Here is a 27819-nt window from a genome sequence, read left to right on the forward strand (position 1 = left end):
TTACGTCACCTAAGTCTGACAGTCCGTTGACATCATTGTCGACTTATGAAATTATACGTATCGGTATTAAATTTATATTTCTGGTAACTGTATACAGTGGTCAACTGTATAGAGTGGTCAAATAAGTTGCGGATACATTTTTTTTTTTTACGACGTTAGGGCAATTATTCGGACTCGTTAATGAATTATTCGAATTCGTTAATGAATTCTGAACGAACAGCGAACGTGAATATTCACAAATAAATTAATTACTACTTGCAAAAATAATATATTAACAATAAATTACTGAGGAGTGTTCGCGGTCTCTGTATTTGTTCGGCGTTTGTTCGCCAAATGTATACAAATTTGTATTAAATTTCCTAAAGTCTAATGAAAAGTCTCTTTTTTATTTTTTTAAATATTTTTTAATTATTACCCAAATATTAATTAGTACCCAGCAATATTTTAGCAACGTTACGATACCTTCGTTGCGTTCACTACTCATAAATAGAATATTAATTTCTTTGGTGTACAATCTGCGCTTATATTCGCATTTTCCACGTCGCGTGACTAATTATCGGCTAAGACTTGCTCAGGACTTTTAAAAAAGTCAGCAAACTCACCCCCAACAGTGGCGGCTTAATCCACCCGGCGTCATATCCAGTCAGTGTCTTGTCTCAGTACCAAACTGAAGTAAAACGAAATAATACAAAACTCTTCACCACCAATCGGTCTATCCGGAATCGCGGATTCGTGTCACCGCGTAATATTGCACAACCAACCGTCCGTTCCCGTTGATGTCACTCCCGGTCGTTCGCACGCTCGAGCACGTATGAGTATCACCGCCGAAACAAATCTCGTCCCGCCGAGGCAAAGATTATTATTTCTTTTTTTTTTTTTTACCCCGCTTGTCTCCTTCCTCCTCGCGAAAATCACGATAATATACGAACGACCGCGACGTTAAATAATCGAATAAAAAATATAAACGAGTAAGAGCGGAGGCGACGTGACTGACACCGACGAAGCAAGCCGAGCCGAGCGTCGGCGAGCAAGTGAGAGGCTGGCTAGGCCCAGCCGGACGCCGGACCGCTCCGCGAGTCGCGTGACGTCACGGGGTCTCTCCTCTCTTTTTTGCCATTCCACGTCGAGCACCGTGCACGAGAAAGGTGCTCGTACCACCTCGCCGAGGCCCCCCTTCTTCTTTTTAGCGAGATGCCACTACCGAGGCACCGACCACGGGGGAACGTACTCCTCGATGATAGCGCCCACGCGCGCTTACGAGGCTTATCGGCCCCGACGTTTCCGCCGGCCACCGAATATACCTCGTATTCGGAGGCCACTCGCGTTAATATCGTACATCGTCGATTAGCGCAATCGTACCCGGCTCGCTCCAAATAGAGTCACCTCGAGGTCCCGAGACCCGACTTGAATTTCTCGATTTGGCCCGCGATTTTCGTTTCTTGAACTCGCGCGAAACGAATTTCGTACGCGACGCGATGCCGCGTGAACTCGAATTGGCGTATACTTTGAATTTAAAACCGCGCGTTGATCAGAGAATCACAATTGTGTCTCATTCGCTGCCCTGCGCGCAGAAAATAGAGCGGCGGCACACTTCGATGCTTATCACGCCGACTGGACAAAAGGTGTATCGCGGTATCTGTATAGTTCTCACTTGAGACTTTATCCTTCCGGCTTGAAATTCAAGATCGTTGTCTTAATAAAAGAGGAGAAAGAAAAAAATTTTTTTCTACTACATTTCACAAATATTTCTCACGTACGTCATACATCAATCTTCACCCCACGACTTTATATTTAATATTTATAATTTATTTTTTAATCTTTTCGTATATCAAAGTGCGCTACAAAATTATACGAAGGTTTGTACTATTTCACGTTTTAAATAGAGTGAGACCTAAATAAATATTCGCATTAAAAAAATTAAAAAATTAAAAAAAAAATATATATATATATCTTTTTTAAAACCTGACGAAAATATAAAATATATTTTATTAATATTCCCATGGAATTACACGCGGTCGGAGTCTCGATCGATCGCGAGGCCCGTTACGTGGGATCATTCGACGAGGGGGGCAACAAAGCGACGAGCGAACACTTTCACGCGGAGGCCGAGTTAGTAAATATCATGGCCATATTTTCTATCCGCTCGTCCCATTCGCTCGTGCACGCCAACAGACGTTCATTACGCGTTCTCGCCTTCTTATACATATATACTTGTTCGTTTTTTCTTCCTCGTCGCGATGCGAGATAAACGCAGCCCTTCGCCGGTTCTCCCTACCGACCCCTCCCACCCTTTTTCTTCCTGGATTATAATCACCTCACGCAGATTCCCCCCCCAGCATTCCTACACCTTGATTATCCTTCATTAGGACCAACGTTCGCGCGCGACATGTGCTCGAGCTTCGTTAACGTACTCTCATGAATCGTGAGAGGGATTAGGTATATCGTTTTGCCGAAACGATCGTATAGTATTACGGCGAGTAACGCGAGTTAAGCGAGGGATTGCGAATCGTTTCTATCTGCCGCTTTTCTCTGGACTCGGAATTGTCGAATAAATAAAAGAAAAAAAAAAAAGAAAAGTATGAGAAACCATTGCGTTAATTTCTTACAAATTATTTATGTGATTTTTTATCACGTTCGCTTCATGTTAAATTGAAACAAGAATTTTAGTGGATCAACCGAGACATATCGTTTTAAATTTAATACAAAACGTTTCATTGTGGGAAGCAATTAGTTCTGGTGTACCAAATTCCGTGTATCGCCTATTAATCGGATTAAAAAAAATTTCCTGAAATGCCTATTGTCCTGTCGCGAAATTCCGCGAAGCAAAACGGCACGGCGCCACGGTGTTCGAGTCTAATCGCGAACGGCGAAGGTATTACGAAGTGCGGAAGGCGGAAGCAAGGCGAGTTTTACGATCGGGACTTTTTCTACAATTTTACAGCGCGGCGGCATTGACGAGTTTCGGTCTGTGGGCTCGAGAGATAAAGAACGACGAGGTGGGTAAGAAATAATTAAAAAAAAAAACAAAAAAATAAAAAGATACGCACATCTGCCCGCGAATGAACGACAGATCGATCTTATAATTAACGAAATGTAATTAACTGCTTCTCCCGGAATCGTTGTTACCCTAAATTTCTCCACCCTGATAAAAAAGATCTCATTCATCAATTATTACCTGCCAACTAACTGCCTGTTTCTTTAATATGCGAAGTAGAAAAAAAAAAGGATAACGTGGGCGAAAGAAAGACATCGTCGAAACTAAATCAAGACTTGTACGAAGGAAAGCACAAGTTCTTTTTTTTTTCTAACAAAAAAAAAGTTCGTCGAGATAAACAACCAACTCATTGAAACGATACTTTACTGAAGAGCTTTATTGAACGCGAGCGCTAATTAGGAAGTGTTCGCCGGGCCACTTTCCAGTGTCCGTACAATAGAAAATGCGACTGCATATATGTAAAAAGATCATGCAAGAAAAAAAGAAATAGAAAAAGTAACTCACACGAAAGAAATTTTCTTTGCATTTGCAAGAAGAAAACGAGCCTTCCGTACGGAGAAGGTAAAACTACGCCGAGTAATTGTAATCCTCGTCGATGTTCACACGATAAAGAAGTAGATAAATTTGTTCCTAGACTCGATGTAGTTAGAGGAAAGAAACGCAAGTGGTGTAAAAGGAAATTCACTTCGTATTTGTGTAAAAAAAAAAAGACGATTTTCTCGAAAGTGACAAAGGCAAGGCTAGATCAATATTAAATCGTTGGAATTACTCGTCTGTCTTTACTTCACCCTGTCCAGAAGGGAAGCGTCTCGAATGCGCAACGTTGAGTCCTGCATGGTATTTGAAAGACACTGCTTAGCTAACAGCGACTGTTAAGCAAGTACACTTCTCCTGATCTTTTCTTTCTTTCGTTCCCTTCCTTTTTTTTTTTTTTTTTTTTTTTTAACGTTGTAGGAGTAGATGTAAATGTAGCATATATACGGAAACTTTCACAGTAACGTTTGCATCAAGACTTGAAAACGATTGTCTATAGTCTGAATTTTCTTTTTGCTTTGCAAGTAATTGTGTACGCCTTGACGTATGTATTTTGCCTTCAATTTGAACAGCGGCGAAGGGAATCAAAATCGCGAAGATAGAAAAGAAGAGGGAAACGTTGGGAATAATTAAGAGAGTCGTGGACGGGTACGACCGTAAGTCCGTGATCTTGAAGCGGCATTCTTATGTCGTGGGAGTACTTCACATAGTTAGCATTGCGGAAGAATGTAAGCGAAAGATAGAAGAACGTGAGGTGAAGAGGGGGGGGGGGCGAGCAAGAGAGGAAGCTATATAGGAACCGAGTACACGTAGAAAAAAGGGAGAGGAGAGCGGCAACGATATAATTAACGATTTCCCCGTGGTAATTAAAGTTTTCACTGATCTTGACTCTAGGCTTGACTTTAATTCCTATTGCGACATTTCTTTTGTACGATATGCAATTGGCAAAGCAAATAATGTTATCGATATTTCGAGATTTTAAGCAGCTTTGCTTCATAGTATATTATAATAAAATATTATTGACTCACCGATTGATGCGCGGCAGCAGGAGTTACAGCTACTACAATCCTGCAACATACAAATAAGACAATTAAATTTTAGAGATATCCAAATTAACGTTCACCGTATGAATAAATAAAATTTTACGCGGCTCTAATTAGTTTTTCAATTCGATAATTAAAAACAGAGTTATATTTTTTTTTTTTAAACGAGACAAAGCGGTACTGTTTGATAGCTAAGCACAAATAATTTCATAATTAAGATCCTTACCACGAGGTTGCTCCGCTGAAGCATGTTGCCCTTCCTGAGCCTCCTCCTCCTCTCAGAATAATGTAGAATATTGGGACGAATCCTCCTTCCACGCACGATCCGCACAGGTCACTCGCGAACACCGGTGATGTTAAACTAAACCGCCAAGCCGACTGTGCAGTTTATCTTCTAATTATCAGCGACGAGGGGCATGATGTCCAGCTTCTCCTTTGAATTTTTATCTGAAACAAGAACAAGATATCCACCTGATTAATACTGTATTAGAAATACAGTATTAAATACAATGAAAATGTATAAAAGTATAAACGTACCGGTATCTTTCAACGCTCAAGATAACTCGCTCGCGACGTTAGCTGCGTAAGCAGTCTTCATTGCAGCACGAAGTCAAGCTATCAGCCGACCATCCCTCGCGCGTATCACGTACGCCGGCGGCTGATCACGCCACCAACTTCTGCCGCTCTGGTCGCGACGCAACGATTGCGCGTTATTCAAAACGATGCTTATCCTGACGCTGCTCCGCCGATCCACCATGTCCTTCCTGGGCCTCCTGTTTTTCTTAGGACGATCGAGATATCGAACCGGATCTTTCTTCCGCATACGTATCGCTCGCGATCGCCGGGGATAATAAACTGTAATCGCGCGTGGGCTAATTAATTATTTATAACCTTTCGCGCGGCATTGTCGACACTGTTGTTCACAAAAGCTGTCTAACAAACGTGTCTTGTCCATACTTACGCTCGGCACTCCCGCGACAAGCCCGACGAACCGGCCGCGGTTCGTACGTTCATTAATATCGGCGACGATCGAAGGGTACGCCGGCTGCTTCGGATTTCCATCTGAAACGGAATTAAATTTGGTTAGATAGATTTTCGAGAGTAGACCCACCGCGAGGTCGTACTTATAAAGAAAAATAATTCGTAATAATGCAAGCAATTGTTACATTTAAACAGTTAGATCGATCGAATGGGAGTCGAATTGAAACCGCCGCGTTGCAGAATATTATACTTATTCTACGCGCAATACATACTTCGCAAATGGTCCACCTGTAAAGATGAGTAATCGGAAAGGTTGATTCGCGTGAACCGATAGCTCTGACGGCTCTAATTAGCAAATTTAATTACCTTTCGGCGTTGCGGACGGGAGGAGTTCCGTTACCCTTGCACTTCGCGATTCGAGTGGCGAGACCTCCGGTGGTGGCGTGGGTTAACTACAAGTTACCAACTGCAACTTATCGGTGTATGTATCGACAGGGTGGATCTACACTCACCGTCAGGAATGGCGTCCGTGGTGCTGCGACGGCGGCTAGCGTACGTGACCTTGGCTTGGTGTGCGTAGAATCTCACACGAAGTGCGCGCGTAGATGTGTTGCGGAGGACCGGTCACAGAGGACTGAGGGAGATCGCGGCCTCCTACACCTCCCCGCGTTCGGCGGCCGAGAGAGAGGAAAGTCACGTACTCCAGCCGCCGTCGCCGCAGCAAATGCAATATCTGCCTTTCATACCAGATCTTACCATATGAAATAAAAATATTAAAATATAACAGTATAAAAAAATATATGACTATTTCAAATGAAAGCTAACAAAGTTTGGTAAAATATTTTTTGAAATAATTACAAGGAACAAGATACTCCTGGGGGACACCAACACTTAGACGACCCGCGGCTCGACCGTCGGAGCTTCGTGCATGCGCATTTTCTCGTTTGGCAATATGACGTCTCACGTGGAGCATAACCATGTTGTACTAAAATTTTTAACGAAATTTCGTTATATAAATCAGAGACGCGCGTTGCATGAATTAAAAAAAGTGTACCTTTCGTCTTTATATTTTCTTGTATTACTATCCAAGAGGGAAGTTAATTTCAAACCATACAAAAGCATAAATGACTACTTGCGTTTGGGTTAGTTGTCCGGTTCGTGGATTGGCAGGACAGTGCTGAAAAAAATTTTAAGGATGTATCTAAACGTTTCTCGATTGTTATCATGCACTTTCCGGAGGCAGATACACACCAGCGTGTCACGAAATTCAATGAAAAACCAATATAACAACTTGTTCCAAAAAAAATTGCGCTCGACTGCTTTTTATTGGGCCGGTGTTGGAATTTTGGTAGTTGGATTAAGTTACTCAGCGGTGCCTTTGTACAGAATATTCTGCCAGGTATGATTCTTCGTCTATTTTATGTTTTTCTCTCTTTTTATATTCTTTATCAAATTATTACTTTAGTTTCCTTTCTGTTCTGTAGTCATACAGTTACGGTGGGACAGTATCGACTGGCCATGACGCTAGTAAAGTGGTCTCAATGTCACCTGTTAAAGACAGAAAAATCAAAATTAAATTTAATGCAGACGTAGGAACGTCAATGCAATGGAATTTCAAGCCTCAGCAAAGAGAGATTACAATTATTCCTGGAGAGACAGCTTTGGCATTTTACACAGCTACAAATCCAACTGATCATCCAATTGTAGGAATATCTACATATAATGTCATACCTTTTGAAGTAGGGCAATACTTCAATAAAATACAGTGTTTCTGTTTTGAGGAACAAATGCTTAATCCACAGGAACAAGTAAGTTTGTTGGCATCACATAAAATTAAATAATGCAGCCTTTTGTGTATTCAGTAACAACTGTAGTTATATGTTCAGTTTTTTTTTTTTTTTTTTTTTTTTTTTTTTTTTTTGTAGTTTTTATTCTACGGATAAAAATTCTAAACATTTATATAATTAAATTGAAAGCAATGTAACAGAATTAATTTATTTCTTACTTTATCCGCCATGGTCCATTGATGAGATTACGTGCTTCATTACGTTTTCATATTTTTTTTATTACGTAATTTGTTGAGAAAATTGTGTAGTTGATTCTTTCTTTTTCTTATGTGTTAAGGTTGATATGCCAGTGTTTTTCTACATTGATCCCGAATTCGCAGAAGATCCAAGGATGGAATTTGTGAATGAAATAGTTCTCTCTTATACATTTTTTGAAGCCAAGCCAGGATTTAAACTGCCTGTACCAAGCTATGTCCAAAGTCATTTAACGAAGTAAAGCGTAATTATTCCTAGTAGTTATTAGAATTGTACAAACAAAAACTTTAATATATATATATGTATATATATTCCTTTAAACTCTTTGAACCATGGAAATATCACATAGCCTAAATTCCTTTAGGAGTGTATTTCAAATGACGGAATCAAACGTTCCCATAAACGGCAGTATAGAAAGCATTATTGGAGAATAAATATTAAAATCTGAACAACGCGTTAACGGGATACGCGCGTCTAAGGCCACAAACCTTCTCCTTATCAATGTATATTGCATCGATTTTAAGGGCGAGATCGTGTTCGAGCATAGTTCGAGTTCTCAGCAATTTTTGATGCTGATTTTCAAGTTCCTTCAACGATTTGTGCATTCTCTCGAGTTGATGATTTATCTCGTCGATCTCTTTTTGAAGGCTGTAACATAGGAATAGAATACTGTTTTAGTTAAAAATATTTAAATAAAATTCCATTTATGATAGTACGTAAAACATTACCTTGCGTAAGCGTAATCGCGACATAATTCTATATCAGGACGATGCAACCTCGCCTCCATTCTCGTATGCGCAACTTTAGTCGCATAACTCTTGTCTGCGATAGCTTTGCGCATTAACTCCAAATTTTTCTCGACGCCGAATATTTCTTGTTGCACCTGTAATTTCACACGTTTAGTTAAAAACAATGATACGTATAACGTTTTATACCTTTTGTAAATGCTGCTGAAGCTTGTTTTTAGCCTCGAGTAACTCGGAAGTTCTGTGTGTTAAAGCGTTGTTGGTGTTACTCCAGGTATTCCACATTTCCTGAGCTACTTTATTGATAAGACTCTCGGCAGTGGTGCGCAATTGGCTGGATTTGTTTCGTTCCGTTTGAGACTTTTGAACTATTCTATTCACCGCATCCGCCCAAGTTTCTTGTTCTGAGACGCTAAAAACAAAATTTAAATTATATGTATTTGCTCCCCGATGACGCAATTATAATAAAATTGTAGCTAAAGTAGCTAAAAATAAAGTAAACGTAAATATGTTATAATTATAATTATGAAAAATTATAGAAATGCAATTAAATACCAAGGATCGTATTTCTCAATCCCAGAAAAATATTGTAATCCTTGAGTGTGATTGTTTAATTGATGACAAACAGTGTCTATGCCCAAAGCGCTCTCTTTATTTTTTAAATCCAGTTCCAATTGATTCTGCGAAGCCCTGCAGTTTCGTAACTATAAACGGAACAGTGTCAATTATTTAATTATAAACAGAGCTGTAAAAAAAAAGTAATCACTAAAATTACGATTACGATTGCTTGTAATTAAAATCATTCAGTTATTAATTATCAAAGTAATACAACTGTGATTATGAGTAACCAAAATCTCAATATCGCACAAATTAAAGGTGCGCCTTACCTGATCCTTGCACTTGTCCAAGCAGGCTTGTAACTTTTTTTGGCTTGTCCGCAAGTTTTCCACCTCTCGCAGTAAACACTTCTCCGACTCGTCATGTACCAATTCTGTGCCTGAAATAAAACATAATATAAGATTATTTATTACAGTTTTATTTCACATACGAAATGTAAAGTACAAGCTGTAAATAATTTTAATACTACGCACTTTTTCTAGCTTCTCTGTGATACAGGCACTCTTCCACGATGTGCAAGGGTCCTTCGATATCCCGAGCGGCCTTTTCCAGAACACTTCGGCAATCGTGGAGTCTCTCGATTTCATGAAGCATCCTCTCCAACTCCGCTGCCACTTCGTTGCGCCAAAAAGTAACGTCGTTTATCCTCTCGCCAAGTCTTCGACTGGTGTCGTACTGACCGTGCTGTATCTTCTCTTCCGCGTCTCTGAAAAATCACCCGATTGTAACATCTGTACGCAATTTTTTCCGAGAATAAATTAAATTATTAAAAAAAAATGTATCAAGTTATTTTCTATTGCACCTAATAATCCTCTGGGCATCGCTTCGCATCCTCTCGGAGTAATGCCGCTGTGAATCCGCCTCGCTGTAATATCTCACTTGCTTTTGAAACCATTCGTGCGGCGTGTATCTCGTATAAAGGGCGGCTTGGGACGCGTGAATCGGATTGCGCTGATACCCCGCGATCAGATTTGGAAATTTCAGCGGCCGGGTGCTCATTCTGTTATTCGCATCCAGCACGTAGTTCGACATTGGTTTAGTAGATCTGCAAAAATATTCAAACGTAATTAAGTATACCCACATTTTATATTAAATATGCATTCGTGCTTAATTCCTGCTCCGGGTATTATTAAATTCTCACTTTATTGCGACACCATTTTATCTCAACTGTTCAATAAATCTTGAAAGGAAAAAAAAAAACGGCGCCGAGAGTCAAAATTGTCTGGCTTTTGCTGCGAGCGAGAAACAACTGTGGCTATACCGTCAATAGCGGAGCAACGATAAAGCGCGCGAATTACGCAAACGATTCCCAACGGGCAATGTCAAATCTATACTTACAATGGGATGACTTCTGTATTCTCGAATCCGACGTTCGGTCTCCATGGCAGTAAATGGTGTGTACGAGTATAGTCGTTTATACGAATCGGAACTATCGGTTCCACATAGGACATTGAACCACCGGCTGTACTCCATGCTTGCAACTGCTAAAAATTGAAACGTGTTAATGCAAAAAAAAAGTAACTGCTGCTAAGAACGTAAATCATGCCTTTTTCTCGCCGTGAATTCATTAGGCGTCGGTCTAAATTTTTAGCGAAAGTAACATTTGACTAAAAAAATTTTTTTGCCTTTCGTACTTTGATTATCTTATCGGTGTAATAGGAGCAGAGTCGATTCAACATGGCAGATGTACCGACCGAAGCTCCCGAACGTGAGTGCTCACAGAGTTTAATTTTTAACCGGTATTACTGTAGATTTAATTAATCTTGAGAAGAATTACTTGAAGTTTATTCTAATTTATTGCGTAACATTTTATTGGCATGTCATATAATTTACGTTACATGACGTTTACGACGTGACGCATGTGGAAATTAAAGACTAGGTTAGATTTGTATTTTTTTTTTTTTTACTTTAATTTTGACAGCTTGCATTATTTAGAAAATTAACGATTTTTGTGTCTATTTTTTATTTAAAAACTACCACCCAACTATTTTCTGACTAAAATAATAAATTAATTATTTTCTAGCATATTATTATTATCGTAAATAAATTCCTTTTTTTTTATTTTTTTTGCTAAATTATTTCTATTGTATTTATAAGCATATATGATTATTTACAAATTGCTGCAAGTGCTCTTAAACTTGTAACGTTTTTAGATTGCCCTGGGACCCAGAGTGAAAATGCTGGCAAAGCATCAGCCTGTGCAGGATGCCCGAATCAGTCACTGTGCTCATCTGGAGCTGCTAAACAGCCAGATCCTGGGATCAAACTTGTGAAAGAAAGGCTATCTTTGGTGCGGAATAAGCTGCTAGTGCTTTCGGGCAAAGGTGGAGTAGGCAAAAGTACTGTGACATCATTGCTATCCAGATGTCTTGCTGCAGAAAACCCTGACAGAAATGTAAGCATATAAATTACATGTAAATTATAAGTAAAAAAAAAAAAAATATATTTAATGAATTTTATTTAGAATAAATGCTTAGTTTTTCACCATTTTGTAATTAATTCCTCATATATTACTACATGTTGTGTTACACTAACAAAAATTCTAATTTAAATGTCACATATTTAATAGTGATAAATACTCTTATATTAACGTGAAAAAAATTAAAAAAAAAAAAATTTAATGTAATAATGTAATAACTTACTCTTCTGCCCATTCCAAGTACATCCAAGTGATTTTCAATGTACATGGTGAATGTCTCAGATGTCAGCTACTAGTTCGTAGGAAATAACCTCAGATGGAGAATATCTATAGTATAGTAATAGCCTATGTATGTCGTATCAACCTGTGCCAGTCCCTTATTGATTGCTAAGCTTTTAGTGTTCTCATTCTCTTTCCGATTGTCAAGTCAAAATAAATAAAAATAAACCGATTATATAATTAATCCCTTTATGATACATATAGAAATATAAATAATTTTAATTTTATTATAATTAATTCTAATTTTAATATTAATTTAATTTAATTTTAATTTTAATTTTATTTTAAAAATTTCAAGTCTTATTTGTGTATTTTGTTTAGGTAGGTGTGCTGGACATTGATATATGTGGACCATCACAGCCAAGAGTACTGGGAGCACTCGGTGAACAAGTTCACCAAAGTGGATCGGGATGGTCGCCTGTAGTAAGTAAAATAAATTGAAATTACTATGCAGCAACAAAATTAAAATTAGTACATAACATTGTACAATGTTAATTTATTTTAGTATATCGAGGATAATTTGTCCTTAATGTCGATCGGATTTTTGCTCGGCAGTCCAAGTGATGCGGTTATATGGAGAGGCCCAAAGAAAAATGGTATCTTTTTAAATTCAACTTTTATATTTTTTATATTAATAAAATATTTTATATTTATTTATATTTGAATGCATTCAGGTATGATCAAGCAATTTCTATCGGAAGTCGACTGGGGTAGTTTGGATTATCTCATTCTAGACACACCTCCCGGCACATCCGACGAACATTTGTCGGCCACGTCGTATCTTAGAGGTGCCGGTATAACGGGTGCTGTAATTGTCACAACGCCACCTCAAATTGCTCTCTTAGACGTCCGAAAGGAGATAGATTTTTGTAGAAAAGTAAACATTCCAATTTTGGGTGTGGTTGAAAACATGAGCACATTTATATGCCCGAAATGCAAGGTAAGAACAATGACTAATTGTAAGTTTTAATCGAGGACTTAAATCGAGACAGAGTCGAGTCAGGGTTGACTCATTAATTAAAATGCTAGTTATGCATTTATTGATCAATGAACCAGCCCCGATATCGGTTCTATCATTTGAATGCATTTAATGATATTTGAGTAAGACGAAAGAGAAAAGAATGAGTGACTAATAAAACGCGTTTATACACAGAATGCCGCAGAAATATTCCCCGCTTCGTCAGGAGGTGCACAGGCAATGTCGAAGGAACTAAATGTTGAATTTTTAGGCTCTTTACCTTTAGACCCGTTGCTGGCCAGATGTTGCGACGAAGGTAAAAACTTTCTGACAGAGATGCCAGATTCGCCGACTGTTAGCGCTTTAAATAAAATTTGCAAAAGTAAGATTTTCACATTTATGAATTTTTACTTGTTTGTTTATCAAACAGCCAGATATTTTCGCACGATTATATAATTACAATACTTGTAAATTATAAAAAAAACTTTCGTTTTCAGGTATCGTTCGAAAGTGTGAAGAAAAGAAAAAGAATTATTTTAATAACTCTCAGTAGTAATAAAAAAATCTTTTGTACAAAGATGTATAAAAATATAACTGGGTGCCTGAATTATTAATTATATCTACAATAAAAATATTCATTTAGATGCAACTTTTTAATCTAAATCTTTACATTTTGCTATTTTTATTAATTGGTTTGTTGAATGTTGATTTAAGAAAAAAAAATAGGAGGATAAATCTTATCGCAACGATAAGACAAGAATGTGCCGATAGCTGCCTCTAGAAATTGACGAGCCAAACACCGATAATAAGAATTTATCAGAATAATTCTGAGTCAGCTTGATAGCTTCCTCTGACGAGTGTTTGCCCGATAAATATTAAAAGCTCTGCATGCGAACAAAGTTGATAACAACAGAGAGAAGAGAAAGAAACTGTGATTCGTTTAACTGCACTTGTTATTTTACTATTGCAATCATATATAGGAATATATATTGGAATACTCGGGAATGCAGAGATTCGGAAATGACGCATATTTCCATGACACAGAGATCAACGTACATAATGCTACAGACGTGCGTCGTAGTGGCGATAACAGTGGAATGAACGGTTCGGGACGCGAGATTCCTCGTTGAAAAATAACGTTTTTCATTAATTGCAAGTTTTCTGTGACACGCACACTGTACGTCGCACAGTTTTACGTGTACCGTGCGATATATATTTTCGAAAGTCAGTGTGTATTTGTTCGACAAATACATGTAACTTTGATATTTACGTAATTGTAGGTTATGATTTAAATCTATAAATATAAAAAATTATCTGGAATTAATTTTATAGTGTATTATTTTGTAAAATAAAAATTTGTACGTAACGATAACGTTTAATAAAAATAAAAATTAAATTCTTGTTTAAGAACAATATATGTATATTTAAATTTATATTTAAAACTTGAATTTCGTTGAGGGCACATTTATTGAGCTGGTTTTAGTAATGTTTATATGGTAAAGTGCGCAATTAAACTTTGTTTAAGTACGCTCATTTATGAAATACTTTATATATTGTTATCTTTTTCAGATAACCGGCTAAAAACTATTTGTGGCAACACAATTTTGAATTTGAAACATGACTGGCATAAGAATACACGGGCAGAATGTTCCTAAAAAGAAACGCGAAATGGAAAGAATGAACATTAACAAGCATTACAAAATTAAATGCATAGTGCTAACAACAATATTTTTCAGCTTTATTGTAACCTCAATATTATTTTACTTTGGTGTTCCATTAGTATATTTAATTGCAAATCCATTACATATATTTAGTTATAACACAAAAGTGGAATACACCATTCATATAAATAATGACACCATTGAGGAAACAAAGTATGAGCATATATTGTTGGATACTCCGGTTATGCACATCGACAAAAAAACATACGATCTTAAAATAGTGTCTTTAACAAAAGGGAATAGTCCTGAGCAAAATGCATCTTTTGACAATGCTCAAGTACGTTATATCTCAACTTCTTGATTACGCGAAAAATAAATAAGATGTGTTGCTTATATTTACATCGTTATATTTTTAAATAATAATTATTTTATTTAAAACAGTGCATCCATGTTCCTGAAATACTGCGCTTCGATTGTCATCCAGAGGATGGAGCGTCGGAACTCTCCTGTGCTGACAGAGGATGCTGTTGGAATCCCGTCGTGAAAAACAAAGCTGAAGAGCGTGTGCCATTATATATTCCTTATTGTTACTATCCCAAAGAGTGGGATTTATACAAGTTTGTTAATTATAGTCAAGAGGGAAGTAATTTTTTGGGTTTTCTCAGCCAAGAGAAGAAATCTATATACAAGAATAATATACCTCTTGCAAAGGTCGAAGCTACGAGCATAGACAGCTCAATTCTGCGCGTAAAGGTATAATAAATATTTGTAAAAATTTTTTTCCGATGCATATTGTGTTTTAATAAGAAAGTGATGCAATGCTCAGATCTACGATCCCTTGAAACCGCGATACGAACCACCATGGCCAACCAGACCAGATCCAAAGCCATTTTTATATGAAGTTAACGACGCGAAATATCAATTCAATAGTAATGGCGTGAAACCTGGTTTCAAAGTTAATAGAGTCAGCGATGGATCGATGTTGTAAGTGTAAACTGTTTTGTATGTTTTACTCAAAATTTATATTTGCAAGGCTTTTTTAAAGATTAAATAATTATATATAATTTTAATGCGTTATAAAGAAAATTACAAAACCAGCCATTCAAAATTTTATAATATTCTATTGATATCTTTTCTTTGCAGATTTAATTCTATTGGAATTGGTGGTTTCATATTTGCCGATCAATTTCTGCAAATAAGTGCATTGCTACCAACGAGCAACATTTATGGCATTGGCGAGCACAGATCGAGCTTAAAATTAAATACCAATTGGCAGCGCTTTACTTTATTCAATAAAGATCAGCCGCCAACAGAAAATGTATGTTGCGTAATAATCATAGATAAAATAGATTGTTACCGCAAACTGCAAATAATATTTTCTATATTTGTTTCAGGCAAATTTATATGGATCTCATCCATTTTACATTGTTATGGAGGAATCTGGAATGGCTCATGGGGTTTTATTTTTAAATAGTAATGCTATGGGTACGTTTCTTTCTGTCTATAAACTGTATACATATATGCTATATGTATTTAAAATAATTACGTATATTTTAGATATAATATTGCAGCCTACACCGGCTATAACGTTTAGAACGATCGGTGGTATTTTTGATATCTATTTTTTCCTGGGGCCGACTCCGGCTGATGTAGTAAGACAATATTCGGAAATCGTAGGCAAACCGTTTCTACCGCCTTATTGGTCACTAGGTTTCCATTTGTGCAGGTATATTGATGCAAAATATTACTCAACGTTATGGACATTAATAATTTTGTATGTTAAGGTTCGGATATGGAACGTTGGAAAATACTAAAGCAGTATGGAACAGAACGAGAGCGGCTGGAATTCCATTTGTAATATCCCATTTGTCTGCTATATTATAAAATAGCTCAAAATATAAATGATCATGTCGTTTATGCTGTGTTTATAGGATACTCAATGGAACGATTTAGATTATATGGAGAGAAATAACGATTTTACGTATAACAAAGAGAAATTCAGAGATTTGCCGAAGTTCGTGGAAGAAATTCATTCGGTAAAATATATTAATAAAATAATATAGCTGACAAGAGTCGATATTATTACAGAAAATTTTTCTAATTACAGGTAGGCATGCATTATATCCCTTTAATAGATGCCGGCATAGCTGCGGAAGATAATAGTTCTTATCTACCTTATGAGGAAGGAATAAAACAAGATATATTTGTGAAAGACGGTACGTCGGATAAACCTTTCATCGGCAAAGTCTGGAATATAGCTCCCACAGTATGGCCTGACTTCACAAATCCTAAAACTCCGATCTATTACGCAAATATGATGAAGAACATGCACAATAGTTTTGCATACGACGGTGCATGGATCGTGAGTATCGATCTACTAAACTAAAACATTATTTTTATATATTTTATCATTTGATTTTTATATTAATTTTATCCCAACTATTAAAAAAAATTTTAAGGATATGAACGAACCATCAAACTTTTACAATGGTAATAAAAATGGCTGCGTGCATAATAATCTGGATTACCCCGAATATGTTCCTAACGTCGTTGGCGATTTGCTCGCCACGAAAACTCTTTGCATGAATGCGAAACATTATTTGGGCACGCACTACAATCTTCACAATACTTACGGAACCAGCCAAGCGATTGCAACGAATTAGTAAGTAGATAAAATAATTTATAATCTTTCAGCTCTTACGAAAAACTAAAGAATTTACGTTATCAAATTGTGTACAGTGCTCTTAGCAAGATTAGACTAAAGAGACCGTTTATAATATCGCGATCAACGTGGGTGGGACATGGTTACTTCGCGGGTCATTGGACTGGTGACGTTTATTCGTCATGGTAATTAAAATTTACTTAAATCTACGTTCATTTAAATCATTATAATGTATTAATTTATTAATTGAAAAATTATTTTATCAGGCATGATTTAAAGATGAGTATTCCGGCCGTTCTGTCATTAAATTTCTATCAAATTCCAATGGTGGGTGCAGATATTTGTGGTTTTGACGGAAACACAACCGCTGCGTTGTGTAATCGTTGGATGCAGCTTGGTGCCTTCTACCCATTTTCCCGAAATCATAATTCCGATACCACGATTGTAAGTGATCGTATCAATTAATATTAATTATTGAAATATCTCTAATATGATATCAAATGTATCAATGTGCGTACTTACCTGTATACAGGAACAAGATCCAGTTGCTATGGGAGATTTAGTAGTACAGTCGTCGAAAAATGCTCTTGGCATACGTTATCGGCTTTTACCGTATTTGTATACCTTATTCTTCAGAGCACATAAATTTGGAGAAACAGTGGCACGTCCATTATTTTTCGAGTACGTATCGACATTTTGTATATATATGTATGTATATGCGTGTGCAATATTTTACGAGTAACAATTATTTACACAGATTTGCCGACGACCGACAAACTTATGACATCGATACTCAATTTCTTTGGGGAAGTGCGTTTATGATCAATCCAGTTCTCGAAGAAGTACGTTATCAATTCACTTGGCTATTTATATAACGTGAGATGCTTATACGTATAACGATACAATTATTATTTCACAGAACGAAACTGAGAGAGCTATTTATGTACCGCGTGGTCTTTGGTATGATTATTACACTCTTAAGTCTTTCTTTTCCATCGGCAAGCATTTTACCTTACCTGCGCCTATTGACAAAATACCATTATTGATTCGTGGAGGTTCAATACTTCCAGGACAAAAACCGGGAGCAACGACAACGGAAAGCAGGAAGAATGATTTTGAGTTGATAGTTGCGCTAGATGAAGCTGGGAACGCTTACGGAGAATTGTATTGGGACGATGGCGATAGTTTAGGTAAACTAACGTAATAAAACATGCTTTATGTAAACAATTGAACTGTACCTGGACTAACATTTTAATTTACAGATTCTATAAAAACGAATCAATATTTATGGCTATCCTTCATTGCGAATAAAACCAATTTAACGAATAAAAAAGTTAAAAATGAAGAGTTTTTCTTTAAAGAGGAAGTCACTCTTGGCAAAGTACAGATTTTAGGATTACGATCTCAAGTCTCTAGAGTGTTTTTAAATGAAAACGAAATAGGATTTAAATACGATGTTTTCAGTTCTGTAAGTTTGAAGCGATAAATATATAGATAAAAATAAAATTTATAAATATAAGATTTTTTTTTTAATGTTCACAAATTATTTCAGAGTCTGGATATTACTGGCTTGCAAGTGGATATGAGAGGACAGTTTGTATTTTCTTGGATATTTGAAGAGGATCATATTATGAATGACAGTATCATTAATTAAACGTCTATTTTCTATTGCGATATATGAATCTCATTACTACCAATGAACGTGATAGATCTATATATACATATATATACAGTTTTTATAAATATTTTAAGTTGCTATCTATTTTTCTTATTGAAATATACAATAAAATATGTAAAAGTTTTTTAACTGTATAAGCAACGTGAGAAAGAAATAAAGCAGTTATCATTGTTTATGTTAATATTTACATAGAACAAACCATTATGTATTTTTATTAATTATTAATAATGTATGCTATTAAGAATTAGTTTTAGGATATCAATTGATTAATTAAAGAAACGTGTTTATTCAGACACATTGTCTTCTCTCATAAATCGTACAATATATTAATGTACAAATATGATTATATTTAGTTTATGGCACTAAAGAAAAACAATAAATGGTATACCGATCTCGTCGAGCCTGAAAAAAAGAATCAGAAACGCAGTTCGATTAGTTTTGCGCGAAAAAAATTAAAAGAATAAAAATTATGAAAAAAATATATATAGAACAGTCATCTGTGAACGTTACTTATTTGCTTTGGCACCGTAACTGAAAATTATCGAAGAGTTAGTGCACTTTGTCAAGAAAGTATGCAAAGCTACGTTGCTTCCTGCTGATCGAAATGGCTCTCCGACCTCGATCTATATTCAAAGTGCACTCCGACCCGCATTTGCATTCCCACGAGTAGCGAGCATAGATTTCGATCTTCCGAATAAATTTGAAAACTCTAAGTCACTACGTATGCCGTTCGAACTCATGTTAATACATCGAGGTGCGTCACACGCATGAAATCCTTCTTTTTTATCGCTTTACAGATGCACGGCGTGAAATACATCTTGAAGCCCGTTAATAATAAAATTGAAAGCATACAAAACGTAACGATACGCGTGCGATATATTGGCAATGAAAGTAACAAAGTCTTTGGACTCGATAATACCCAGGTCATTCTTGCGCGAAGAAAGCTTGGAGAACAAATTTTTTTTTTTTCGAACAACATCATCGAATATTGCAAACGATTATATCGCACAAAATAGCACCTCCAACTACACTATTTTTGACTATTTTTAACCGAATGCACACGAAATATCTTCACGGCACGCCGAGGAAAGGAACTTTATTTAATTTTTTTTTAATTATTATATATTATATAATATATATTATATTACTATATATTAGGTTGAGATGTTACTCGGTTCTAAGAGTATAAAGTTAATTTTGATTTTGTGCACAAAAAAAAAATTAAAAAACTAGCAAGAGAGCGTCTTCGTTTAAGAAAATTATTTGCATGCACATTTTGATAGTAAATTTAAATTACTATACATTTTAATTTGTATGGTTTATCAAATGAAATAAATTGCAATCGTTCTTTCTTTCAAGGACCTGATATAAGTTAATCAGCCGAAAGAAAAGTTCGTTTGTTCCTCTTCCTTTGCGACCATCAGAATGTGTTCATATCCTAATATATGTATGTATATTGTATATATATATATGTGTATATGGATATAATATATATCTCTTTCTCTCAATGAATAATATCCTAAACTCGCAACCTTCGTTCATTATTGTCTGCTCACATTTACTTACAACTATCTAAAATGATGGCAATGTCACGGCACGCCGACGTCGGCTCATTCGCGGCCGATCAAGCCTCCGGTTGCGTACGAGTGCACGTTCGAGTGAAATAAATAACGAATAATCAACTACGACGGGAACGTTACGCGAGAATGTGTCGCCACTTTTTCAGCATACGCGCCCGTGAACACATTTAGATGTAACAAAATCTTATAATATTCAATTTATAAATATGTGTGTATATATATAATAATAATAATAGATATGTATATAGATGTATATCTTTATAAATATATACCCAGCCAGCGCAGAATATTACGGTGATGCTGCCGCAGTATTCTGTGCTCGCTGGATAGGATAATGTAACGATTGCGCGTGAAAGAACGTAATTGCGAATGACTCGTGCTAGCCTCGTGTCTAGTGTTTCCTTTTTGGTATACAGTCGACAAACAGTCGTGCTTACAATTAGAATAAAATATTACGTGCTAAAATCCTTCGTATCCTACGTCCAGGGTGCATATATGTACGTTTATAACAAATATGGCAAGGGAACGTTCAACTTTTTACCTCAGTCGCCGAAGAGGCGCGGCGGGAATTGTTTCGTAAAACGATCTTCCTAGCTCTCGTTAGTTTAACTCGACGAATACATATTCTATTCCGATGCGATTTACCTTACAATGCGCTACGATAAAATAAAAGTAAAATAAAAGAATTTTCTTATGCTCTCCCTTAAATTATACGATGCACTCACTGGTTTAATATGGCAAGTATTATGACACATGGCACGGAAATTAACATTCGTTAATTATCATAGATCAGATATCACACTTAAAACCTCAATCGCCGGTTGATTAATGCGTTTAAAAATTATCACCTGAATTTCTCTTGAAAATCTTTAGCTTCTTTAAGTTTATTAAGGTAATAACGAACGCGGAGATGATTCTATGATTGCGTTGCAGTCCCCCGACTTATTACACTTTGCTCTCTCAAATATTTTTTTCTTTTCCGATAAATCATGAAATGATTCCGACAAATATAAAAAATATAATGACAAAACATGTAAATTATTGTGATGTTGAATAAAACAATTTGACATACTATTAATTTAATCGCTCTTCCGGTATCTTTGTCACGAAAAGATGATGAAATTTAATAAATTAATTTTTTCTTTTTCTTTTTTTAATAAATTAAAGTTATTAACAAGCAAACGCGTTTACGTGGCTGTGAGCGTTTCCAAAATATCTTCGGGTGACTTTTTCATTTTACGAAAATTCTCCCAATGCTCTTTGGGTACTGTCCATTCGAGAAAGATTTCTAAGTTCCGGGTGAGAGCCTCAAGTTCAGACAAACCGTTGCCCGTGACGGGTTCCTTACCAGCGGACACGAGGGAGTCCTGAAGAACGTCGTCAATGAGACGCTTACCGAAGCCAAGCTCGTCCAGCCGCTCCTGCTTGCTGATCCTCTTCAACAATACCGCCAGCAGCAGCCGCATTTTTTCCACTGTCATCAGCTTGTATTTGGCAGTGACGGAATTTTTTTCGACGATCTCGGAACCGGCGACGGCACCGACGCTTCCGGCTGGCTTACTGGAAATTCCGCCGTCCTCGTCTTCCACCTCCATTTCTGGATGACAGGTCTTCTCGTGGCTCTCCAGGTCGCTCTTAATTCTGAAAAAACTTTTGCAACGCTTGCAACCATACGGATCATTCCTACCGTGTATGCACTTCATATGCTTCTTCCAGTGTGGCAGCTGGGTGAAGCCGGCGTTGCATTCGGAGCATTTGAACGGTCGTTCTCCGGTGTGACGACGGGTGTGCAGCTTCAGGGCGGTTGAGTGGGCGAAGGCCTGCCAGCAGACTAGACAGCGGAACGGTCGCTGGCCGGAATGAGTCCTTTGGTGCACAGTCAGCTGAGACTTTTGAGCGAATCGCTGGCCGCACGTGGCGCAACCGTGTGGACGGTCGCGCGCGTGTGTCCTCATATGCTGCGGAAGATGACCCTTGAAGGTTTTGTTGCAAATCGCGCACAGGAAGGACTTGACGTCACGGTGCAGGCACTCCAAGTGTTTCTTCAGGGCGTCGCGGCGCACAAAAGCGCGTCCGCACAGGTCGCACTTGTGATCCTTCTGGCCGTTATGACGTTTCAGATGTAATGACAGATTCGCCGCGCACGTGAAGGTGTTGGAGCACAGCTTGCAATGGAACGGCCTGATCTGGCTGTGGGTGCGGCGATGTTGCACGAGCTGGCCACCCCGCGCGAAGCTCTTGTCGCACTCCGGGCATTTGTACGGCTTGAAACCAGTGTGCGTACGAACGTGCAGCTTCAAACGCTCTTTCAGAGGGAACTCCTTGCCGCATTCGTCGCACTTGAACACCGGCCCGGCGCCGTGCACCACTTTGTAGTGATTCCGCAGACCACCGCTACCCTTAAAGCGTGCCTCGCACACGACGCAGCAATACTTCTTCTGAAGATTCTGCTGGTCCTTCAGCTGCCTCCTCTTTGTCCTTTTCTCTTTCTCCACCGAGCTACCTAGAGAACTGTCGCTCCTCTCTGCGTTTACCGAGACACCAGCGCAAGAAGCGTGCTCTGCGATGTTCTCCTCGTCAGAACCGACAAGATTGTTATTCTCGCGTTCCAGCAAATAATTCGCTTGAATGATGGCGTCGATCCTCAATCTCAGCTCTTTTTCCGGGCTTTCTTTTTCAGTAGTATCGTCGGTTTTACTCTTCCAACATTTTTCTTTTTTTTCGCCGGAGATTTTTTTAGATTTTTTCTTTTCTCTCGACAGTTCTCCGTCCGTGGTATCGTATGAATAATCTTCGGAAAGATCGTTGTGGTTGATAGCTGACGATTCCTCCGAGTCTGAGCATGGGTCTACCGATTTCCGCCTGTACACGTAGATCTCGTTCTTGAAGCAATCTTCCTTCTCTAAGTACGATTCTTCTTCGTCGTCTTCGTCGTCGTCATCCTCCTCTTCGTCGTTATTTCTCTTCGTCGATTTGTCACTTACATAGCCGTTTCTTCGATCTTTCTTCTTACTTGATTTTGTCAGCTTCTTCTTCGGTACCTTCGCGCGAGCGATTCTTCTGCCGTTTCGCACTTTTCGATTTTTCTCTTGCATCTCAGTGTTCTTCTCTTCGCCAAAATCTTTGCTCTTGGTCTCCTCCGCTTTTTTTCGACGAGCTTCCACTGAACGATGCCTGCCACCTTGGCGATCCGATTGAATGCTTCGGTTGACGCTCTTGCAGAAATTGAACTCCCGCAGGTCAAAGTTTTCGCCGTCAGCACAATCGCCAGAGAGGCTTCTAAGCGCCCTCAGAGCGTCGGTTGCGTCAGCATCTTTGAAGACATTTTCTCTGATGCGCGATTGTTTCACCGGCAGCAACTCGGTCAGTTCGACTTCCTCCTGCGGCTGCTCAGGCCCGGTTACATCTTTCAAGACCGTCTGCTGCTGCATGCTAATCATCGCGCCGTGCGTTCGTTCAGATAACCCAGACTCTGATAAAACCTCGAGTGACTTCGACGCTCGACTTTGATTATCTCGGAATAATCGCGCATGACATGTTGATTGCCCGTTTCGCGACAACTCATGTCGCTTCTATCTCCGGCTAAGCCTACGAACACTTTTTTTTTTTTTTTTTTAGCTTTACTACTCCGAAGAATCACGCTACCGATAAGTGCAAATATTCGACATCGTACGCGACGTGTAAATTAGTTCTCTCTCTAGATCGTAAATGTTCAGTCATCGATATTATCTGTATAAATCACATGCCCAAATGAGAAATTGCCAGGCATTGATGTCGCTTCACATACCAAACCCGGAGTGCGGAGACGCGGCCCTGACCCCGATCGTTATCAGCGGCGCAGACGGAGCGACAAGTTTAAAGGAAACGTAGTCGAATATTTGATCGCCGTGTCGTCGCACTGGCCCGATGACCGCCACGAGGCATCGTCAGTTCCGAACTGGTAGCGGCGCGGTCTTTCTCGAGGAAAACTCCAGATTCGTTTTTTTTTATCAGCGTGACGGCGATGAAGTCGGAGAGAACGCAGGGGCAAGAGAGACGGGGAAAAGAGAAGAGGAGAAGAGGAGAAGAGGTGCGCACACGCATAGGCGTTTATAAAACGCGGACGCTTATCGCGCTCTTATCGTTCCGATATACCTCGCCTGTACCCCTCCTCCTCCTCTTCCTCCTCGGACCGCCCGCGCGGTTTTTCCCCGTCCCCCGGCGACGATGCCGAGTGGAGTCGAGCTCTCCGCGAGGTCGTTTTCCGGAAGTGCAGGCCAGTGCGGGCGTTGGAATCACCGTGTCGTGTACCCGGCCTCTGCCAGGAGAATACCGGAAGTCTTCCCCGGACGCGTACGGGCCGACAGTGGCTCGTTCCTCGTTGACGCAACGATCGACTGACGATGGGGAACGGGAGGGCTCTTCCTTCCTCTTTCGACGCGGAGGGCGCCCGTCTCTCTTGGAACAACCGCGCGATTGCGATTGCGCTCGCGCCTTTTTCCACGCAAGCGCAATCCTCGGTCGATATCAGCCCCGACGTACACCCCTCTAGACGATAACCGGGACTCCTCTTCCTCTCTTCCTCTCTCTTCCTGCTCGTTAAACCCCCTCGCTTTCACGACACCGTCGTCCTCCCTTTCAGCGTTTTTTCCAGACGGGTCCTTGGCCTGCCTCCGCAAGACTATCGCCAATCCTTCCTTCTTCTTCTTTCCTACCTTCCTTCTCGCCTGCCCGCTAACCAGTCTGCGACCTTTCGTCCTTTTCACCCTGCTGTTTGCCTGGACGCAGCAGTCGCTACTTTCACTCCGATGCTAATTCGTTCCCGGGGGTTGCAAAATTGAGATACACGTTCGGAACTCTTCGACTTACCCCGCCTGTAGTTCTCATTAATTTGAAAGAGACGGCATTTAAATCTCCACAGTAAATATTTCTTCGCAGAACATATTTCTTCAATATTTAATTAATCAACGGCGATATTAATTTTAATCAATTACTAGCTCTTCTCGATAAATAGCGTATTACTTTTGATATCAACTATATCGTTATATAAAATTTCTTTCACAGAGGTAAGAAATTATCGAAGAGCGTGCCTCTTTCAGAGCTTCATCCCTTTGACAATACATTTTTCTATTTTCTAACGGAGCGACGACCGAACATTTAATAGAAAGTAAGCGTTTCCTTTCAGAGCCATCAATTTGCGTGAAGATTGTAATCGCGGAAGGTCTATATCTCTCTCAACGAAAGAGTCTCCTCGTGCATGCCGCTTCCTATTGCTTTCCGTGTTGAATTAGAAACGTTGACTCGTGCCAGCCAACACTGCATCGATGTTACCAGAGAACTCGACCGGCTCGTTGCACAATTTTCGTGTCGTACGTCGTGCGTCGTTGATACCTCGTCAGATCGATATCCTCGGAATCACGGCTTGTAATACTTTCGCTGATTGTTTTCTTTTTTTTTTTTTTTCTTCCTTTTTTTCAATCCATATGCACTTGCGCAATTTTAATATTTGTGTTTACTTTTCGCACTTGAATTAATAATCTCTTACGGTTTTATGATCTCTCCGGATGATATTTCTCGTTTTTTTTTTTTTTTTTTTTGCGATTCCTGGCTATCTTATCTAATATACTTGACGCCGATGAAACATTCGCGAAGCTCAATCTCGCTCGTGTTTTTACTTGAAACACGTCGGTACCATTGGGATGCGGAGAAACTTTGCAGGGTCGAATTTTGTTCTTTGGTATGATATCACCAGCGTTGAAAATGACCGTCGGAAGATCCCTCTGATTCAGGCTAGTTATCTTGTTTCTATATTTACACTCTTTGGTTCGGCCAGCGGTTCCCTCGCACGTATCGACCCTTATCTCGATCAGAGCGTCACGGTTTTCTTTTTTCGTCGATTCATTTCTTCGTTCTTCCTCTCCCTCTTTAATTCGTTTGACTAGACGTTAGCGGTCGAACACGTTTACGCGCGCGTTAATCGTTATTTATACGCCGACCATTATCGCTATTTAGATAACAAATTGAGGAACGAGCGAACTGAGTATGAGTTAGTGCGTTTTAGCTGCTGCGCGCCTCGATGGGATCCTGGGTTAGCGTTAACACGAAGAAGACACCCGCCACCACCAGATCTGAAAGAAATTAGACACCGGAGGCAATTTTTCGCTAATTCTAACTGGCTCGGGGTGTAATAATTGCGAGTGCCAATTGGCAGCATAGGTTCGCTTGTTTACATTTACGGGTGTTAGATAATATATGCGGGAGATGTTCGCTACGACTAAGTACAAAGCGTTAATAATCACAGGGCGGATATGCGTATTCGATTAATTACTGTGTTATTACTGTGAACGAGAATATGTAAGAGTTAGTACTTGGAAATATTTAAAAAAAAAAGGGGTTAAAGGCCCATTAAAGTTTTACGCGGCTAACGGCGGGACGTCTCGTGTACGAGTTACACGCGGAGGCATTGATCGCGGCGATTGAATGCTCGCGCGGCATTTACGTGACCCGATCTGCCAGCGGTGCTAACCGAGCCGATCAATTTTTGTCATCATCGCCTCGACCAGGCTCGACGGCGAGGCGTACGACGGCGACGGCGGTGAAAAGTGGAGCAGCCTGAGAAGCGGCCAGCGAGTAGTACAATGATTCGTTTGCGAAATTGCATCTCGCTCCGAGATACAACCCGAGGAAGGGATAAAGGTGTCTCGTAAAATTTAAAATTATCCAAAAATTATGTCGACTAACAGTTTACTCGTAAAAATAAGCGAAGGTAAAAATAAAATATTAATAAATAAATTAAAGAAAAAAAAATTTACGAAAATAAAAAACGAAATGTAAATTATAATACTAACGAATTACTAGCAAAGAAAAATATTTCCCTGTCCCTGCTGTGCTTGCGTTGGACGTTTTTCTTGCTTCCCGGCGGGTAGCTGGCCGATTCATTCCTTACATCTCGCTCCGCTCTCATAATATAGATTAGGGCCTCTACACGCGTTTGCGCACGTGCACGCACGCACGCACGCACGTCACGTCACGTCGCGTCGCGATGCGTGGCGACGCACACGCGTACGTCGCTCCAATTTCTTGCGGCGATCGCCGTATAGTACGGATCTGTGCGCATTGAACTTACCGAAAGACACGAAGGGGATCGCGCCGCCCGCCGATAGTCAGTTACCCGCTGTCACCGTCGCCGCCGTCGCTGCCGACAGGTGCGTGGCCGCACACGTGATACCCTCGACCGCGACCCGCGACTGCGATCCCGCGAGGTGCCGCGAACGCGGCTCACCCGCTCACACCTACTCACCAACGTCGAGCGGAACGAGCGGCGCGGGCGCGGGCGGAAATACTCCTCGGCTCCGTCTGCGCCCGGGGAAGAGGCTGCCTTTACGGTGCGCGTCTCTGACCTGACCCTACCCTCCGGTCGCCATCTTCGATGGATGCGCCTGAAGGCTCCGCCGAGCCGAGCCCGGCGGAGCCCGGGGGGTGAAGTTGGCTGCTAGTACGACCGCGCGACGTCCGATGGCGCAACCAGCTACGATTCAGCGACGCAAAACGACCAGCCCTTTGAACCTTAAATTATTTACTCGGCCCTCGGACCTTTCCCTGATCATTCGTACGTACTCCGCTGTTTAATATTTCCTCTCAAGT

At 39.5% G+C, this 27819-nt stretch overlaps 6 protein-coding genes and 1 long non-coding RNA gene across 9 annotated transcripts in view; 3 read left to right on the forward strand and 4 right to left on the reverse strand.

Moving 5' to 3' along the window:
* Positions 1-1234, reverse strand: part of Rhogef64c (Rho guanine nucleotide exchange factor at 64C) — a 46681-nt gene extending 45447 nt beyond the window's left edge. The window contains exon 1 of the mRNA XM_070660063.1: positions 603-1234. The gene's annotated coding sequence lies outside the window, so the exon portion shown is untranslated. The remainder of the gene's footprint in view (positions 1-602) is intronic.
* A 2480-nt stretch (positions 1235-3714) lies between these two features.
* On the reverse strand, positions 3715-5199 carry LOC139104621 (uncharacterized). The gene is made up of 3 exons (XR_011546058.1): positions 5110-5199; positions 4799-5019; positions 3715-4597 (listed from the first exon to the last, which is right to left on the reverse strand). It is a non-coding gene; the product is annotated as an uncharacterized lncRNA (long non-coding RNA).
* Positions 5200-6473: 1274 nt separating this feature from the next.
* On the forward strand, positions 6474-7916 carry Cox11 (Cytochrome c oxidase copper chaperone COX11). The gene is made up of 3 exons (XM_070660196.1): positions 6474-6952; positions 7038-7361; positions 7678-7916. The coding sequence occupies exons 1-3, from the start codon at positions 6749-6751 to the stop codon at positions 7834-7836; spliced, it is 687 nt and encodes a 228-aa protein (XP_070516297.1). The 5' UTR covers positions 6474-6748; the 3' UTR covers positions 7837-7916.
* A 50-nt stretch (positions 7917-7966) lies between these two features.
* On the reverse strand, positions 7967-11166 carry LOC139104602 (tektin-3). Its single transcript, XM_070660182.1, has 9 exons — positions 11074-11166; positions 10298-10443; positions 9762-10004; positions 9433-9665; positions 9229-9338; positions 8897-9045; positions 8531-8753; positions 8324-8478; positions 7967-8243 (listed from the first exon to the last, which is right to left on the reverse strand). Exons 2-9 carry the CDS (start codon positions 10408-10410, stop codon positions 8033-8035), a joined length of 1437 nt encoding a protein of 478 aa, XP_070516283.1. The 5' UTR covers positions 10411-10443; positions 11074-11166; the 3' UTR covers positions 7967-8032.
* Positions 10515-13264, forward strand: Nubp1 (NUBP iron-sulfur cluster assembly factor 1). The gene is made up of 7 exons (XM_070660187.1): positions 10515-10667; positions 11113-11354; positions 11979-12080; positions 12163-12253; positions 12332-12597; positions 12811-12997; positions 13113-13264. Exons 1-7 carry the CDS (start codon positions 10637-10639, stop codon positions 13166-13168), a joined length of 975 nt encoding a protein of 324 aa, XP_070516288.1. The 5' UTR covers positions 10515-10636; the 3' UTR covers positions 13169-13264.
* Positions 13265-13400: 136 nt separating this feature from the next.
* Positions 13401-18789, forward strand: LOC139104596 (lysosomal alpha-glucosidase). 2 transcript variants are annotated; one of them, XM_070660173.1, is made up of 18 exons: positions 13401-14111; positions 14185-14613; positions 14718-15029; positions 15103-15260; positions 15420-15594; positions 15671-15761; positions 15834-16002; positions 16061-16130; positions 16208-16312; positions 16384-16638; positions 16736-16938; positions 17016-17123; positions 17205-17382; positions 17471-17619; positions 17696-17780; positions 17858-18128; positions 18201-18406; positions 18491-18789. In XM_070660173.1, exons 2-18 carry the CDS (start codon positions 14233-14235, stop codon positions 18590-18592), a joined length of 3018 nt encoding a protein of 1005 aa, XP_070516274.1. In that variant the 5' UTR covers positions 13401-14111; positions 14185-14232; the 3' UTR covers positions 18593-18789. The 2 variants fall into 2 exon arrangements, with proteins under 2 accessions (XP_070516274.1, XP_070516275.1); XM_070660174.1 differs by having other exon boundaries at positions 13401-13891.
* Positions 18790-19711: 922 nt separating this feature from the next.
* LOC139104598 (zinc finger protein 892) lies at positions 19712-27798 on the reverse strand. 2 transcript variants are annotated; one of them, XM_070660178.1, is made up of 2 exons: positions 27476-27798; positions 19712-26303 (listed from the first exon to the last, which is right to left on the reverse strand). In XM_070660178.1, the coding sequence occupies exon 2, from the start codon at positions 23634-23636 to the stop codon at positions 21384-21386; it is 2253 nt and encodes a 750-aa protein (XP_070516279.1). In that variant the 5' UTR covers positions 23637-26303; positions 27476-27798; the 3' UTR covers positions 19712-21383. The 2 variants fall into 2 exon arrangements, with proteins under 2 accessions (XP_070516279.1, XP_070516277.1); XM_070660176.1 differs by having other exon boundaries at positions 27302-27798.
* Between the last annotated feature and the right edge of the window lie 21 nt (positions 27799-27819).

Source organism: Cardiocondyla obscurior, linkage group LG08 (genome assembly GCF_019399895.1).
Source record: "Cardiocondyla obscurior isolate alpha-2009 linkage group LG08, Cobs3.1, whole genome shotgun sequence".
Taxonomy (NCBI): Eukaryota; Metazoa; Arthropoda; class Insecta; order Hymenoptera; family Formicidae; genus Cardiocondyla; species Cardiocondyla obscurior.